This window comes from Pinus tabuliformis, chromosome 2_2, assembly GCF_031772625.1.
Source record: "Pinus tabuliformis cultivar Carrire ecotype Pingquan chromosome 2_2, CPIR1, whole genome shotgun sequence".
Classification (NCBI taxonomy): domain Eukaryota; kingdom Viridiplantae; phylum Streptophyta; class Pinopsida; order Pinales; family Pinaceae; genus Pinus; species Pinus tabuliformis.
Genome location: NC_142300.1, coordinates 679,473,998 through 679,492,081, shown reverse-complemented (window position 1 = coordinate 679,492,081; position 18,084 = coordinate 679,473,998). Strand labels below are relative to the sequence as shown.

General features: G+C 37.3%; 3 protein-coding genes across 4 annotated transcripts; 1 reads left to right on the top strand and 2 right to left on the bottom strand.

The window, feature by feature from the left end:
- Positions 1-2,513: 2,513 nt before the first annotated feature.
- On the bottom strand, positions 2,514-3,856 carry LOC149194481 (cytochrome P450 709B2-like). Its single transcript, XM_089407629.1, has 2 exons — positions 3,582-3,856; positions 2,514-3,322 (listed from the first exon to the last, which is right to left on the bottom strand). Exons 1-2 carry the CDS (start codon positions 3,827-3,829, stop codon positions 2,896-2,898), a joined length of 675 nt encoding a protein of 224 aa, XP_089263755.1. The 5' UTR covers positions 3,830-3,856; the 3' UTR covers positions 2,514-2,895.
- An 869-nt stretch (positions 3,857-4,725) lies between these two features.
- On the bottom strand, positions 4,726-6,159 carry LOC149194480 (glutamate dehydrogenase B-like). 2 transcript variants are annotated; one of them, XM_089405097.1, is made up of 4 exons: positions 5,918-6,159; positions 5,663-5,738; positions 5,463-5,564; positions 4,726-5,168 (listed from the first exon to the last, which is right to left on the bottom strand). In XM_089405097.1, the coding sequence occupies exons 1-4, from the start codon at positions 6,157-6,159 to the stop codon at positions 4,983-4,985; spliced, it is 606 nt and encodes a 201-aa protein (XP_089261223.1). In that variant the 3' UTR covers positions 4,726-4,982. The 2 variants fall into 2 exon arrangements, with proteins under 2 accessions (XP_089261223.1, XP_089261224.1); XM_089405098.1 differs by having other exon boundaries at positions 5,463-5,549.
- A 957-nt stretch (positions 6,160-7,116) lies between these two features.
- On the top strand, positions 7,117-10,663 carry LOC149194479 (uncharacterized). Its single transcript, XM_089405096.1, has 8 exons — positions 7,117-7,382; positions 7,472-8,093; positions 8,198-8,397; positions 8,478-8,725; positions 8,814-9,773; positions 9,865-9,945; positions 10,033-10,119; positions 10,300-10,663. Exons 1-7 carry the CDS (start codon positions 7,117-7,119, stop codon positions 10,116-10,118), a joined length of 2,463 nt encoding a protein of 820 aa, XP_089261222.1. The 3' UTR covers position 10,119; positions 10,300-10,663.
- Positions 10,664-18,084: the final 7,421 nt, after the last annotated feature.

Here is an 18,084-nt window from a genome sequence, read left to right as displayed (position 1 = left end):
TCATTCTCTTCCGCTGCAACTTGGCACAAACTTCACAAGCCGCTCTGTTTTTTTTAATAGGCCATGGGCAAAACTAACATGCACTTTCCAGTCTTGAAGTTTGTATAGAGTGAGCTTGGTCTCCTTTTAACACCAGACAAAGGCTCAGGCTGTGATCACAAACAAACAGACATGCGGGCAAAACATGCATGCCTCTCTCTCCCCACTAGTAGGTGGCTCATATCCCAGAAATGCGCAGAGAGAGCGACTGTTCAAGTTGAGTAATGGGCTTCAGAATCGGTTCTCTTCACCACAACAGTCTTCAGCACTGGCAAAAAACTATTGCCACTGAGCCTCACTAACCACTGTGCACATCCACCAAATGACTAAAAAAAACACATAGGATGATACCTTGACTCCCGCTAGCTCCTTTCTCATACAAAATCTCTACATATATTTAGCGCAGAACCTAGGCTACTAAACACGGAGGGGTGTCAGATCAGATGCTCACTCTAGGGAAGGAATTTGTTCCAGAGATCGTCCGAATAGGACACAGATTTGAAGAGCTTGGAGACAACTGACAGTCTGCTAATGTCGCACGGCATAGTAAAGGAGAAAAATGGCAGATATACAGCTCTCTGGCAGGTCCAACATACCTGTCTCGCGTTTGCGTTCAGCACCGGGCATTAAAAGACAGAAATAAAAACAACGTCGATTATGATGGACAAACACAAAAAAAATGGATTTGGATTCACAATACACAGGCCTCTGATCTTGTGCTCTGATACCATGATAGAAACAGCTAAAATCACACAATCACAAAAACTCAAACATATATTATGCACAAATGGTGCATGTGTAAACACACTCACACACTGATTACATTCAGATCACTCTATTAAATAGAGTTTTTGAGATCCAACTTATTCCTAATTTAGAGAGAGTGGTTGAGAGAATTTCTCAACCATCACAAACCAATTTCTCAAATATGGAATGTAAGCATTAATTCCAACACAAATGAAATTGGAATATTCTTGTTGCCACATTTCAACATAGTACAACGAAAATTCATTAAAAACGTAAACTAAAGTGCCAGTTGCAGCTGCATCTTACACTATCCAAAAAAAGAAAAACATATATGAATGTTGGGACACATGAGACTGTCCAAGAGAGGAAAAACAAATTCATTAAAAACATAAACTAAAGTGCCAGTTGCAGCGGCATCTTACACTGTCAAAGAAAGGAAAAACATATATGAATGTTGGGACACAGGAAACTGTCCAAAAAAAAACATATATGAATGTTGAGACAAATAAGAAAAACATTCACTACTCGATTCAAATTGACATATATTATTCAGGTTTAAAAAAAAGGAATAGTCTACGGAGGCAGTAGAATGGACCCTTTTCCGGCACCGGCCGGAAAATCGTCCGGCTCCGGCTGCCGGAAATCTCCCCCTCTTCCGCCACCATCGCTCCTCCCGTTCTCCGCCAACCTCCCGGTCCGCCCTGACATTCCCTGACCGATCGCCCTGACAGATCGCCGATCGCCTGACATCCTTCCTGCACAAGGCAATGCGCTGGCCGATCGGGGAGTAATTCGCCACGTACTCCCGCGCGCATTCATGCCTCCATTCATGCCTCCATTCGAATTCAACACCCGCGCACTGTGCTCCCCTACCCTTACTCTGGAGCCATTCTACTGCAGCCATTGTGCTCTGATACTCTGCAAACTCCTTCGGCCACGTACTCCTCGCAGGTAACTAACTCGTGAAGCCCATACCCCTGTTGTGATTTGAACTTCGGCTTTGTGGTTATAAAATCAGAGTATTATGCTTTTAAGTGAGCATCTCCACCAATTTCTGCGACATGTTAATTCAGTCAAACTTGCGTTAATGATCGCATGTTTGTTAGCCAAACTGGATATACATTTCATGCTCTTTTTTTGATTTGGGGTTTAGATCTCCTCCCGAGTGAGCGGTTCAAGAGTCTCAATTCATAACCTGTTTAGGTATTCAGAGCCTCCCAGCAGAGCACAATCTGAGAGAAGGTTTTAGAAATACGAAGGAGAATCTGTTGGCATTGAATTTCTGAAGTTTCTCTTTGTATTTAGGTCTTCGAATTTTCATCCAGAAAGCAGTCAACTTGTCATCTTTGTATAGCAGGATATATGCTCGTGTATTTGTGGGAGCATTGTGCTTAAAGCCTAAATCCAAGAACAATGAATTATAAGGCCTATAAAATAGAGAGAACGATTTTGTAGACAGCAGACAAGCTGAAAGGTAGCTATACTAGTAAAATTACACAACTCCAAACAAGAAAGCAAGCATAAGCATGATAAGATGGGTGAACAATAAAACAAACAGACAAAGCAAAATTGCTCGCAGATTGTACAATAAGATAGAAGTTGCAGTACAGGGACAGCCATAAATATCACGCCCTAAAGAGGAACTAGCTTGTGTTTTGATAGTTATAGTGTCAGACAGATTTTAATAACTTCAAAATCAAAGTGGAAGGACAAAACCTTGCAGAATATAATCATGGACAGGATTCAAATGAATGAAATAAATAAATTCCCCGCTACAGTGGCAACCAGTCATCCATACTCAATTGCATGAAATTGATATAAATAGAGGGAAATTTTTCTGCACTAGAATGGCAGCCAGTCCTGAATTGTTGACATCATATTTAAATGAATAAAGAAATAAGTTCTATTATTACAGTGCCAACCACCCTAAAGAACTCAACAGCATCAACTATCAAATGAATGAAGGAAATGCATTCCCCAAAGGACTGCTGTCAGGAACTCAATAGCATGCACCCTTTGACAAAGGGCATCAACTTCTGAAGAGTAATATTTATGCCTCCGTAGACTATTCCCAAAAGTGATAGCTGAAGTTTAGTTGATTAAGGAATCTCAAAAATAATATGGAAATATATTGAATGGAATACATACCGACTTCATCTTGCTAACCATGTCTGCATCTGGTATATCTGTGCCACAAAAACTGATCACTTCTTTCCTTAACGTTTCTTGCCATTCCGGGTTTATTGAGAGTAAGAATACTGTCCAGGTTAACAGAATGGATGTAGTTTCATGGCCTGCAAAGAAAAATGTCTTGCATTCATCCATGATTTCATCAATAGTCATGACTAGATCTTTTTGAGTCCCTCCCAATTCTTTCTGGTTGGCCGTCATCATAATTCCAAGCAGGTCACTTCCATAGCCAACGTGACCTCTTGTTGTTCTGGGCTCCAACCTACTTTGAATTATTGAATTCAGGATCTTTTTAACTCTTCTATCAATCTTCCATACATACCTGTTCTTTCTGGTAGGAATGTATCTGTCAAAAAGTCGGGAAATATAAGTCCCCTGTCTTTAGTTATAAGTACTCTGAAGCATTATGTTAGTGTAGAATGTTTATGGACTATGTATAGCACTCAGTAGAACGTTATGCATGGATCTATGGATTATGGCACTAGCCTCTAAAACCGCAGGTTTTAATGGACGTTTTGGAAAAAGCATAAACAAAAGAAGAAGTACTAATGAATTTGCAGTGACATGCAAAACTCTATAATTGAAGAGAAGTATAGAGTAATTACTGGCTTCCTGGGATGAAGACAGATTGTTCAGCTTTAGCAACCATTTCTTGCAATTCTCTCTGCAATTCAAATACTTCTTTGCCTTCATTGTAACTGCTACCAAATGCAGTATGAGATATGATATCTGCTGTTAATGCTCTAAACTCTTTGTGAACATCAATCTCTTTGCCATTAGAGTCCGACTGAGCCATCATTTCTTGCCAATTCTTGAGCATGGATGAAGTGCAAGCAGCCATTTTCTTCACCATTGGCTGTCATTGGAAACATGAGCACATAGCTTAAGTCAATTGCATACTCTAGAAAGAATCCAAATCTCAAGGCCTCCCTAAGAAATCGTCTAGCTGATACACATCCAAGTCTCAAGGACTCTCATTATGAAATCTAGTGGATATGCACCCTTGTTTAACATAGGTAGGCAAATTCAAAGAGGAAAACACTAGCTGATACACATCCTTGGTATCAAGTCTCAAGGACTCTCATTATGAAATCTAGTGGATATGCACCCTTGTTTAACATAGGTAGGCAAATTCAAAGAGGAAAACACTAGCTGATACACATCCTTGCCAAATGGCATGGGTAGGCAAATTCACAGCATATAAAACATAATTTAATGTGCTAGAGGAAAACACTGTTGATAATAAGATATCACATGGTCATCAATAAAATTTTGCTGTAATTAATAAATCAAAACTTTAGTGTTGATGAATTTGATCATTTCTTTTAATTGCTTAATCATAGTTATCAGGTACCGTTATTAGACAGTCACGATACTCAGTATAATGAGATTTGGGAGTTCTGCACCAACCTTATATGTTCAAATTATAAGCATCAATTAACTCGATGCATATATTTACTTCCTTATTAAACACCCACCATTACATTGTAACTTGACATGGGAGGTATGCAGCAGTCTGATAAGGTCAAATTATAAACACAGATTGATAGTAACACCCTCATTTTCAACTATATGATAGATTTTCGCTATATGAGGACTGATTGCTTGAAATTCTCCAATCCCAGGGAACTTCCTATCCTCAATTCAATTTCAACTATATGAAGACTTTGAAGCCATATGTTGGACAAAGACCAACCTCTCTCTCAGTGACTATCCTTATTCCTCTCTCTACAGTGGCAACCAGTCATCCATACTCAATTGCATGAAATTGATATAAATAGAGGGAAATTTTTCTGCACTAGAATGGCAGCCAGTCCTGAATTGTTGACATCATATTTAAATGAATAAAGAAATAAGTTCTATTATTACAGTGCCAACCACCCTAAAGAACTCAACAGCATCAACTATCAAATGAATGAAGGAAATGCATTCCCCAAAGGACTGCTGTCAGGAACTCAATAGCATGCACCCTTTGACAAAGGGCATCAACTTCTGAAGAGTAATATTTATACCTCCCAACCTCTTAAGTTGGTTGCACGAGCCACACGTTCCAGTCCAAGTGAGAATGCCCCCATTCGTAGATCACAATCAAGTTTTTTACACATATCCTTGATGTCTGTGAAAGCCCTCATCATATATGTCCATAGTTCATTATTAATTTGAGGTTCATCCCACCTAAAACCTTGGATATTCTGCAATGAAAGAGACACAGAGTAAATTCACAATAACATTCTTGTGTGTGACATCAGCAGAGAGGTGTGACCAGTATAAATAAACAGAATTGTCCTTGGAATTACATCAAACAGGACTGCAAGAGAATGAATGCAATACTTCTCATCCTAGAAAGACCTATCCCAAGATTCACCTTGAGTGGGGAGAGTAAGAAAAACACCATGCAGGCTGCCAAACTATTCCAAGTCACATAATATTTTATCATCTTCTAATTAACTGTCAGAAAACAGAAAGTTGTTCCCATCTTTAGTTACCTGAACCCACTCAAAATAGCTGACAATTACACCGCCAGCATTTGCATATATGTCTGGCAGTATAACAACTCCTTTCTTTGATAAAATCTGTACATTAAAAGCCTAAAATCCTTTAATTTTAATCTAACACTAAATTTAAGTATCTTTGAAATAGTAAAAGGAAAAAATAAATAATTCATCTTGATAAGAATCCAGCCTACCTCATCAGCCTCTGGATCTGTGGGATGATTTGCTGCTTCAACTATGAATTTAGCTCTCAATTCACTAGCATTTTCCCTGCGATGAACATCCACTTTCATTCAACATCTGTTTCAAATCTATCTTGCAGCAATAGTATATACTTCAACAGTCATGCATCTAAAACAGTAACTCAGTCAAAAGTATTTGGCATAGAAGTGTCTTTCCTCGTCTTCCATATTTGCTATATTTAAGGCAAAATTTAAATAAAAATTAACCTGTTAAGAACACCTCCCAGAGCAGCTGGAATTAGTACATCACATTCTTCATGTAACAAGCATTCTGGGTCAATCGCCTCTGCTTCTGTGAAGTCCTTAATATTACCATTTTCCTTTGAATATCTTATTATGCTAGGAATATCAAGACCACTGGTGTTCTTTAATGCACCTGTGATATCACTTATAGCCACGACCTTTCCACCTTTCTCAAACTCTGAGTACAAAATCTTTTCCATTCGCATTTCCTCAATGAGATCAGGGGTATCCTCACAATTGCCATCCGGGCTGTTGTCCAAAGGTACAATGGTCCACCTTTATCAATCTTCAAGTACAATGGCTACAAATAGGATCCATTCCTGATGCCAATCCAAACAGAATTTATTGAAAAGAAGATTGTAGTGACTATAAATTGGGCTCAATCTCAAAATTTCAACTAGTTTTCCGCTAGAAAATGAGCTCAAATCACGGAAGTTATTCCAAGATTTTTAAAATTTAATTCATGGAATATTTTCAGAGTCCTCTGCAAAAGGATATAAGGTCAAGAAACACGAATTTGTGGACAATTGGCCAAGAATATCGAAAACTGAATATTATAAAACAAAAATAATCGTGCAACCGACGGCTCACTGACAGCCATGTAAGGATTTTTGTGGCAGAAGAAGAGCACAGCCTTCAAATAGAGAAACATACACTCTGTTGTTCAAACAATTTCGCGTGAATATTGCGGTGGGAAGCTTCAATTTCATTGCAGACCACGCTTCTCCTCTGTCTCTGTGTTATAGTATGTCCTGCTGTTTCACATTTGCTTAATATTTGAAAATTGGTAGACGGGAGTTGCTGTTTCACATTTGCTTAATATTTATGTTATGTTTTTTTGCTTCAGAGTTAGGTAAGCAGAAAACACGGTTTTGTAACTAAATCTTTGCATCTGTTCATGTTGTCAAAGGAATCTTTCCTTTAAGGAATGCCTTGTTGAAAATGAATGAGGCAAAAAGCAACATCTTAAAGGAAATGCTTGCATCCCAAATTTTTTGCATCCTTTTGTGCTATTTGTTTTTGTCATCATTGAGTGATTGATATTTTAGACCTCAAAAAAAGCATAAAAGAGGTTTTATATTTATATATATGTTGAATAACTTGCTAAGATCGAAATTTTGGTTTTGATGTCCTTGCATATTCTTTGACCAGATTAGTTCAAAATGGGCAAGCGAAAGAAATGGCAATATATCATGGATCTTGAGGTGCAAGACCTCAAAGGAAAAATGACTTTCTCTAATAAAGACTTGGTTTGGACAGAAATAAATACAAAAAACAATGGTATTGATCGTGTTGCTGTAATCCCGTTACGACGGGTTGCTGACTTTATAAAAGGAGAGGAAGAAAATCCTATTGCTCCATGTAATTTCGTACGAAAAATAAAGGGTAAACCAAAAGAAAGATCTACTGCTGCATTGCAATATGATATGTGAGTATTTAAAATATATATTGTTTAGATCTTTTGAAACCACGGTTATCTTTCTTTGTATGTACTAACAATTTAAATTTTTGGTTTAGCTATTATTGTTCATTTGGCCCAGAGGACAAAAGAGGAAATCTTTCAGCTAAACGAAGGACTTCATTTGTGCAGAAGAGGGGTTGCCAATGCCACTTTATTGTGAAAGTTATGCATGAAATTCCTGATAGAGCAATATTAACTTTCAATATGTATGAACATGTAGATGGGGAAGGTTGGGCTTGTCATGGTCAATGTGACACTTCAGGTGAGACCAGGGCCTTGCTTAGGCCAAGGCTTTCGAGGGACATTGTTGCATATGTAGAGAGTTGTTTCTTTTTGGGAGTGCCTATTGATGTAGTGTATAGAACCCACGTTAAGAGACATGTTGACATCGATGTGGCAACTCGAGATAGAGATTTCTTCTTATGCAGGAAAGATATTGTAAACATTTATAATAGGTTGGCGAAGGGAAATTATCAACTTCACAAAAAGGATGAAATGAGTGTAAACCTTTGGTATCAAAAGCATCGGGAAGATTTTTTCTTTTACCAAAAGCCCAATGGTGTGGAGGTCCCTTTTATAATAGGGATTCAAACAAAGTGGATGTTGGAGACAATGGTCAAGCTATCGCACAATAGTTTAATAGCCATGGATTCAACATTTAACACAAACAAATATGGGGTAAGTCAGATGCCAATGATTTATTGAATATATTTATTTAAGTTGTATCCATTCAAAATGATTAATAACTTGTATTTGAATTTATGTAATGTTGAAAATGACAGTATCAATTGTATACACTCGTGGCATTTGATGAACAACAAAGCGGGGTGCCTGTTGCATGGGTCGTGGCATCACGAAACACATCAGATGATATTGCAATATGGCTGGAGCAGCTCATGCGCAAGTGTTTCCAAACCCGTCCTGATTGGAAAGTCAATGCTTTCATGGTTGATGATGCACTGGCTGAAATCAGTGCCTTGAGGTAACTTTAACATTGTCATGATATAACCAAACATGCATTTTTTCTAAAAATATCACACTAAAATGCATTGAATATGGCAGGAGGATCACAGGTTGCGATGTGATCTTATGCGTTTGGCATGTACGGAGGGCTTGGTTGAAAAATGTCAATCGATTGGCCACTAGTTCCATAAAAGCCAAAGAGATGTTCAGTGAGTTAGGTTTCATCATGAAACACACTCTCAATTATGAAGTGGAAGATGCAATCAATCAATTTTTTATCAAGTTTGCAGATGAAGAGAAGTTCTTAGACTATTTCAACAAGAATTGGGTCACTGGAGATAAGATTCGTAAGTAAACATTTTTTTCATATTATATGTATTTTTTTCTTTTATAAAGGTGATAGAGTGAGACTGACATCGTTCTATTTGCAATTAGGTATGTGGGTGAAAGGTTGTCGGGAGTTTCCTCATGCAAATCAGGAGACCAATAATGCTGTTGAGTCATACCATTGTTACCTAAAAACAACATTTCTATCTGATAGAAGGAAAAAATGTGCCCGGAGGATGGATTGGTTATTGCATATGCTACTAACAACAGTTGAACCTTGTTATCGGTTCAAGGAAATCTTAAAAGAAGAAGGATTCCTAAACAACTACAAGAGAGAAAAGCAGCTAGAATCATCAGTGGAACGAGCAAGAAAAATTATGGATACTGATTGTTGTCCTCATGAGAACATAACACATGCTTATTGGGTGAGAAGTCAGACAGATCGAGATAAAAAATACCTTGTCACCTGGTATCGTAAGGATTTTATAACGTGTGAATGTCCATGGTCTATCCGTGGAAACATTTGCAAGCATGCCATAAAGGTTAATTGGTTGTATTTCCAATCGGATAATTCAAATCCATTGCTTCATCAGCATGCAGAGGATAACATATGCAATGACCCACCTGAGATCAATATAGAGCCTCAAAACCATGATGAAGATGTCGATGCTACTCTTATGGCCACAAATGAAGTTGACGCAGATGCCGAGGCACTTCATTTGGCAAGGGAGAAGTTGTTTAGCTATACCCATCTCATTTTAGATAACCCTCCTACTACTTTGGCAAAGACAATCCAATTGACTGATATGCTTGAAAAAATGTTGGATGAAGCCAATAATTTGCACGTTACTGATTTTGACTTCACACCTGGATTGGAATCTCTTGATCCATCTTTGAAGAGGAAGAAGAGTTTCCTTAGCCCCACAAAGAAAAGAAGAAGCAGCAGAAAAAACAATGGTTTGGAAATTGATTTAAATGTTGATCCATCAGAATATGAACCATTTGAGTTTCGATACCTTAATAAGCGAGGACGTCATCGATCAAATAATGCCGTCTCTATGGTTCCAGGTTAGTTTCATGTGTTGAATAGAGTCATGATTTTAGATTTAAGTATTTAATCATCACTATTCTTTAACATGTGGTATGTTTATTTTTACAGCAATGCAACAATCCCCAACCATGGTGATAACCCAAGACCAAAGGGAGATGCAAGACCATCCAACCTTACTTTCCATGCCAGGTACATTTGACACTCTTTCATTGTGTGTGCACATATACCTTGATGCTCTAGAAAATTTCTTTGCGATAACGTTTGATATTTTTCTAGGTAACTATAGAATAAGTGGAGAAGCATCATCTTCAACCATGACTGATCATCTACAGAAGGACTTCAACTCTAGTGGGAATCAATGAGGTATGCACAAATAATAGATAAGCTAGGTTATTATGGCGTCGTCAGGTGGCCCTTTATCATATGATAAGTATATTTATGTTTTTCCATTGTTATGTTGTTATAAAAATACCTTTTTCATAATCTGTTCTCTGAAAGTTCATGAAACTTTGTGTTTTGACATGGAATGTTGTGTTGTTTCAGAAGGCTCTAGGTACATTGAGAACATGGGTGCCTGCAAAATTTGAGGAAAGTTTGAGCCTTCATCAGTGCAATTTTAAAAATATGGGTGCCTGATGAGCACCGAGGAATGTTTGAGCTCTCATCAATGCAAAAGTAAAAGTTCAATTATATGCCACTACTCTCCTGAAGTTTCATGAAATTTTGAACTTTGACATGGAATGTCAAGTTAATTCACATGGCTCTGTAATTGTTCAACAAATTCAATTGTCGGTTCTTTTTATTGCAATGTTTCTGTATTTTCTCACGTAATTGGTCTAATACTGCAGACTAAGCTGTAACAATGATGTATACACACCACAATTTGGGAATGAATTATTGTTTTTGACATCAATCTAAATTGTTCTTCAAATATATTCTCAAATGTTAGATCTGTTATATGATCAAAACAAATCTGATTTTATTTATGGTGTTCATATTTAAGAAAGAAGCATATACTGTAAAGAAAATTGAGATAAAATAGATAACAGTGAGGATGACAATTATGTCTTATTCTGAGCACTAGGTGTCATCAATATGCATATACTGTATGCAAACATAACTTCAGCTGCTAATATTATTCTGCATTTTGGGACAGCCATATAAGAATGCCACAATTTAGTTATTGGGATCTCAATTAACCCTTATTTTAGTGGAAAAAGATCATCAAGACATCAGCTCATACATTCCATTTCCCCAATAAAATTTCTCGGCACTAGTAATTCTTCCCAACCCTCTTAAAATCATAATCTTATTATCATACTTTGCTGGTTTGAAATCTGAAGTTAGATATCATTCCTAGCAGCCTAAATGTACCAATCTGTGGGCCTAAATGGGAATTTGTATAAAAATAAATCAGCTGGTTTAGATATCCTCTTTCCCAGCAAAAGACTCCCTCTTTCGCTGTCCTAAAATCCAAAATATACTAACTTGTTCATAAAGTCAGAATTTTCTTTAAGCTTAAAAACGCTATTGTTTTATCATCCTTTGCTAGGCTCATTTGATGGGTAACAAATATGGAATTTACAGCAGTAATTTACATTAAAATCCAAATTAAAATTGAACCTAAGAAGCCTGCCATTTCACCATATCTTGTAGGCTCATTTTCTGTCTTGATAATTCTGGAATTAACAGTTGGATATCAGCACAATACAAGATTTACATTCAGTCCCTTCAAACCCCTTTTTATTCATCTTCTTGCCTCCAGGACTTAGAGTTTAGGGATTCCCTGCTTTGAGTTGGAAATCAACCAACCTAAAGAGCGGGAATGAGTTATTGAGGTGACAGTGAATGACCCCTTCAAAGTTACCTTTAGGTCTTTACCTTGTGAGCTAGGACTTCACCTTGTCTGAGCACTTCAGCAGTAACATCCTGGTGTCATTGACATGGATAAAGTCCATTTATGGGATCATGAAGAGTATGCTTCAACATCGTTGATGAATCAATCATTAGAAATATATTATAAGAACTCATCTGACTACTCCACAAGAAGAAGGTACACATAGGAGATACTCCACAGGAGGTTCATCTAAGAGACTTTTTCCTATTTCTGATCTGGAATATTACTATAGAAAAATAATTAAAAAGGCTTCTCAATCTTCAATCATAGAAGGCCAGTTTTCTGCGGGCCCGACCGGTTAGGACAGTTTAGGTACCAAACCAGCCAGTTTGGTACCTAACTGGTCCTAACCGGTCAATGAATCAGGTTTATTGCTCCACCTAGCAAGCTTGGGAGTCTTAGCAAGATCGGTTGTCTGACCAGCTGGCTTGGCCAATTTCTGGTACAACCCATCTGGTTTTTAAAACTATGCCATAGCCTTCTCTCAAGACTAGTACACCAACAGAAGTGAGGCACTACACTCTAAAATACATGTGTCATGCTCCAAGGTGATCTAGCTATGGAATGAAAGTCCACATCCGCACATCCTAACTCTTCACAGACTCCATTGATCCTTCTAAGTAATGTACTCCACTAGATCAGCTGTCCCTACAAGAACACTGCAGAAGCCACAAGTCTCCCTAAGCCATCTCCAATCCTCTGAATATAAATTTAAGCTGCCACATGCCAACTAGGGCCTGATGCCCTCCTCCAAATCACACATTATTGCTCATTCCATGTAGGGTGTTGTCCAAAGAAGTGGATCCTTCATGGGCCCCTAAAAAGGTATCCACCAAACTATCAAGAGAACTCCAACACCTAAGGGAAGAACACTAAGCCAGCAAACATCTAAAATTAAGAATCCACTGAGCAAGCCATCTCAACTATGCACATCTATCAAGAACTATCTCTCATGTGCCAACCCATCTTGAACCATTCAAGGGCTGAATATAAACCACATACCCCAACTCAAATGAAACATCCAAAGCATGATGTAAGCACTTTTAGAGTAACCCCAAAAGTTACTGTATTCTGAGCACTAGCTGTCATCAATATGCTAATACTGTATGCAAACATAACTTCAGATGTTTAACATTTAAATTTTAACAAGACATTCTTATACCTTAAACTCCAGGCATGTTCCATCAAGGGTGACTTGGATAGACTACCAACTGTCACCTCGGTAGCCTACATGTTTTATATCTGCCATAATGGTTTCCTTTCTTATGGTGTGTTTCCTCCGAGTAATAAGGATCAATCCATTAACACACTCTTCCTATGAAATTCTCTGATCATATTCTTATTTTTTCTTATATATTCAATGGATCTTCATATTGTCGAAGATAATTGCAGATCAAATTTCTGAAGACCGTGTTAAAAATTTAAATACAGTGTGTTTCTAGACTTAAATTGCATATAAACACATCATAATTCTTGAAATTAAGCATTGTATGTTCTGATGAGATGAATAGTCAGTGCAAAATAATCGGGTTGGAAGACTTTGGAAAGTAAAGACTCTGCTGACAGTTGGATATGCAACCAATCCAAGCCGCTCAATCTACTCTACTGCTGAAAGTGATAGTTAGAAACAAACTGAATGTGTGTATAACCCTGTTCAGGTAAAACTTTAGCTAGCGCAGTCAACAAAAACAAGCTTGTAATCAGATAAAATCTCAATCATGGTCTGGTTATAAATTGTTCAAGAGAGAAGCCTCCTCTCCAGATTGTTGTGACTTTCAGTTGAGAGGATCTAGGTTTAATTGCACACCCTACACTCTTCTTAATTGGTCCATGTTCTAGGATGGCTTGGGGAAATTATGCAGATGTTATTGACTATAAAATCACTACCATGAACAAGTGGGAAAACGACTTTCATGACAATTGAATAGAAGGAGTATCTCCCAGACAGATGCCAAAAGAGGAAAACATCCAACCTGCAGTGCGTGCATATCTCACGCTAGGCAGTGTCTCCACCAAGGTTAAGACTATAATAGGCTGGTCCATGTCTAGGTTCATTTTTTTTTTGTGAGGAGGGAGGGGTGGTTAGCTGGTAAGATAGGATTTCCTTCTCCAAATTGTTGAATGTGAATTTCAGCTGAGAGGACCTGGATTAAAATGCACACCTTACACTCTTCTTCACTGGTCCATGTTCTAGCATGGCTTGGGGATTCTCTGCAATCTGCAGATATGATTGAATATAAAATCACTACGATGAACAAGTGGCATAATGGACATTCCTTTTATCATGTCGAAATGGCAAGCACTTTTCACAATTGAAAGAGGACACATACGTAAAGAAACCTTTCATCACTGATCAACAACCAACTAACAAATCACATGGCATATCAATATCTCTCCAACAACATAATTTATTGATGATAATCAGAAAATCATGAACCAGTTACTTTTGTCAAAATACATTTGTCCATGTACATGGAATATATTACATTTGTCCATTAATTTGTCTCCCATACAAAAAACTGTAATGATTGCATGTTGGGGAATAATAGGTTCTTCTTTAGTGAAAGAACCATGCTATGATAGACCCCAGAAAAATGATAACAACAACCCATTCACACAATGGGGATTTATATTGATGGTGATCAATGATTTCTGTTGCAGTGGATGGTGATCCTATGTCATATTTGGCATCTACATATGTTCTTAAAAATGCCCTGGACATTATATCAGTGGACATCTTTTCAATATCTGCAGAGTGATTGATGGTAAAATGTTGAAATTGAAAACTCCAATTTAGTGCTTCCTTATGAAGAGGTTTTAAATTGTCCTTTCGAACCCGATAGATGCCTTTCATCTGATTACATATCAACTCCGAGTTGGTGAAGACTTCAATATCATTGACATCATGTTGTTTTGCCTCTTTTAACCCTTCAACAAGGGCAATGTAATATGCCTCATTGTTTGTCGTCATTCCAGGCACTTCTCTCTTTCCATAAAATAAATGATTTGTTGCCATATTGTAAAGGATGAATTTAATAACTGCTCGACCTGGATTTGGAAAGCAAGACACTTCAATGCATAAATGCCACTTTTGCACCATTTTTTACACTTCAAAAACCTGAAAAACAAATAACAATAAATTCATGTTAAACAAGTAGACATGAATTATAAGTTTCAGTGGTGTTCTTAAACATATGTAGCATAAACAACACATGATGTTAACAGAAATTAGAAGGTTAATAGCCATTCCAGAGTACATATAATTAAAGGCATACATCACAGAAAAATCGGCACGACACCGTGCAAAGCACTTCGAGGTCGATTATAGTGCCTGTGCGAGGCGGCCGTAAGTTGATTGATTCGGATCAGATTAAGTTACAGCAAAATCTTTAAGATGTTTAAAATGATCAGTAAAAATACAGACAATGTTCAACTAGTTCCTATTTTCTAATTCCTATGTCTTCAAAATCAATAAAAAAATCTGATAAAAACACATATGGTAAATTTCTAATTCTTGTATCTGAACTAACAGGAAGGTTCAAACACTGGTAAAATAAAGAAATAAGAGGAAAAAGATAAATGATCCCTTAAATCTAGCCTTTACACAGATTTTCCCCAAAATCCAAAGCTTTATGGGAATCAATGACATAATAGTCACTACAATCTTCTTTTCAATAAATTCTGTTTGGATTGGCATCAGGAATGGATCCTATTTGTAGCCATTGTACTTGAAGATTGATAAAGGTGGACCATTGTACCTTTGGACAACAGCCCGGATGGCAATTGTGAGGATACCCCTGATCTCATTGAGGAAATGCGAATGGAAAAGATTTTGTACTCAGAGTTTGAGAAAAATAGTATTGATCACTTCTTAAATGCACCATCCACTAAAGACATGGTTTTTAACCATTGGCAAGATGACGATGACAAAGTTGAAACCATAATCTGGCAAGTGACAATTATGACCATGATAACGGAAAATGTGGTGTTGCGCTTAGGATAGACTTAGGCCATGAAATACAACAGCCGGGAGTGAGGCATTCCAAAGAAATAATGCAGCCAAAACTAAAGGTTAAATCAATGGAAGATGTGTAAAAGAGCAAGACAGAGGATGCAGAAAACAATGATACATATGCAGCTGGTGGCACTGTTGATGTCAACAATGTCAATGGTGCTGTTGGGCAGAGGAAGTGATGAGTTTCCTGAGGCAGCGGATGGAGTTTTACAGTCACCCATTGATACAACTGATGATAGTCTAGGTCAGTGCCTACAATTTTGACAGGGTAGCAAATCTTCCAACAAAATGGAGCTGTCACCAAAGAGGAGGGTCCAGATCATTTCCTGATTAGGTATGCTTGTAATGTCATGAATAATCTCAGCCTTGTAAAACAAAATTTATCCACTCAAGAAGTCCTGCAGACCAGGAATGTAGAAGAGGAAGGTTGCAAGGAAAACGAAATTTTACCTTCTGTGAAATGGACATTAACTATGTCAACTTGCAGTGTTTCTCAGAGTCAAAAGAAACTTTTGAAAGGGATGATAAGCAGATAAAAATGCATGGCTGGACTGTATGTCAATTGTGTAAATTTAGGCATTGTAAACAGAAGTATGGTCTGGACAATATGACAGGAAAAATGCCACTGGTTGATGGTAAATATTTTATGCAAAGGTTCCTTTCAAACCTTGGCCCACACCGAGCTGCACAAACATGTCTCAGTATGACTGGTGGGCTATCTTTCAAGCTTATTTTCAGCCCAGCACCAAAGAAGAAGCCAACCAGCAGGCATCAAAATTTTTACATTCTTCTGTTTTGGGAGATGAAGACCATGGATAAAGAACACTGCACCTTGGAGGTTTTGAGGTTGCTGCATTGGAAGATGGATTGCATTTTGTATGGATCTATTGTTTGGGAGAAAATGAAGTCTTTAAGTTTCCATGGGAAGATATGGCTAGGAGCAATGATCCAAATATTGTTTAGGAGAAGACATTGCCAAGGTTGCAAAGAAATATGTTGGAATTATCTGAGAAAGTATTGGAAAATACTAGCAAGCATAAACTTGAACCTAAAAAAACCAAAAAATAAAAATAAAAAACTGGCAACTTGAAAAACTTAGAAGAAGTTGGAAATATCAAAAGAGAGATCTGAGATATTCGCAACATTTCTTAGGAGAGGAAAACATATCATAAATAGTAGCACTTAGGTCAATCATTCCCTTTACCCTTTTAAAGATCAGGCAATGATAATGAAATTTCATCCTCTTAGGGAACATGGTGTTTTGGTATTCAATTGCTAGATTAAATTGCATTTTCAAAGAAACCGAATTTGCTAAACTAGCAAAAAATGCTGAAAAAATGGGTAACAGCTATAGCTCCTAAAGGAGTTGCAAATATCAGATCTTGCTCACGATGGTTATAGTTGGAATAGCAAGCAAAAAAATAAGCTTTTCTAAGAGGCTGTTACATCCAACAGCTTTTAAAAATCATAGCACTGAGAAACTTACTGTACCTTTTAACTGTACCTTGGGAAGTGATGGTCATTTTGCAAGTTTCTCTTGATGCTTATAAATGGACTTGCAAGTAAAAAAGTAGGGTTTTCTAAGAGGCTGTTTCATCCAACAGCTTTTAAAAATCATAGCTGTGAGAAACTACTGTACCTTGGGAAGTGATGGTCATTTTGCAAGTTGCTAGTTGGACTTGCAAGTAAAAAAATATGGTTTTCTAAGAGGATGCTACATACAACCGCTTTTAAAAATCATAGCAGTGAGAAACTTACTGTACCTTTTAACTGTACCGTGGGAAGTGATGGTCATTTTGCAAGTTTTTTGACTACCAAGGTTAGGTCTAATTGTGTTCTTGGATTTAGGCTTTAAGCACAATGCTTAGAAAATGAAGTTTATGTTTGTAGTCAGGAACAAAAATTCCACACAAGGGCTCTCCTATGGACTTACAATGTTGGTTTAGGCGCCTTTAATGAGATTAAGAATGATTTCTTAGAAGGTTAAAATATATCGAATTTGAATCCGTTGATTTCTAATATGTTGGTCAAGGCCCACACGTAGGCTAAGAGGATCTATGATGCTACTTAAATGTTCAAAGTTATAAACAATTGAATTAGTCCCCTGTATCATTTCCTCAATGATTTGGTGGAACCCAATTGTACTTATCTATATTAAGAAACCATCAGGAAATCTATATTTGGATTGGCATCAGGAATGGATCCTATTTGTAGCCAAGCATTTGGTTCTAAGAATTGGAATCTCATAGGCCTTTCTCTGCAAAGGACCATACTGATTCTTCTGACAGCTAGTGTGCCTATAGGTCTATTATTTTATATTATTTTAAATTCTCATAAATAGTTTCACCTCTGAGCCCAAAACCAAAAACAAAATATGAGATGCAATTCTAATGATGCTAAGTATCTATCACAAAAA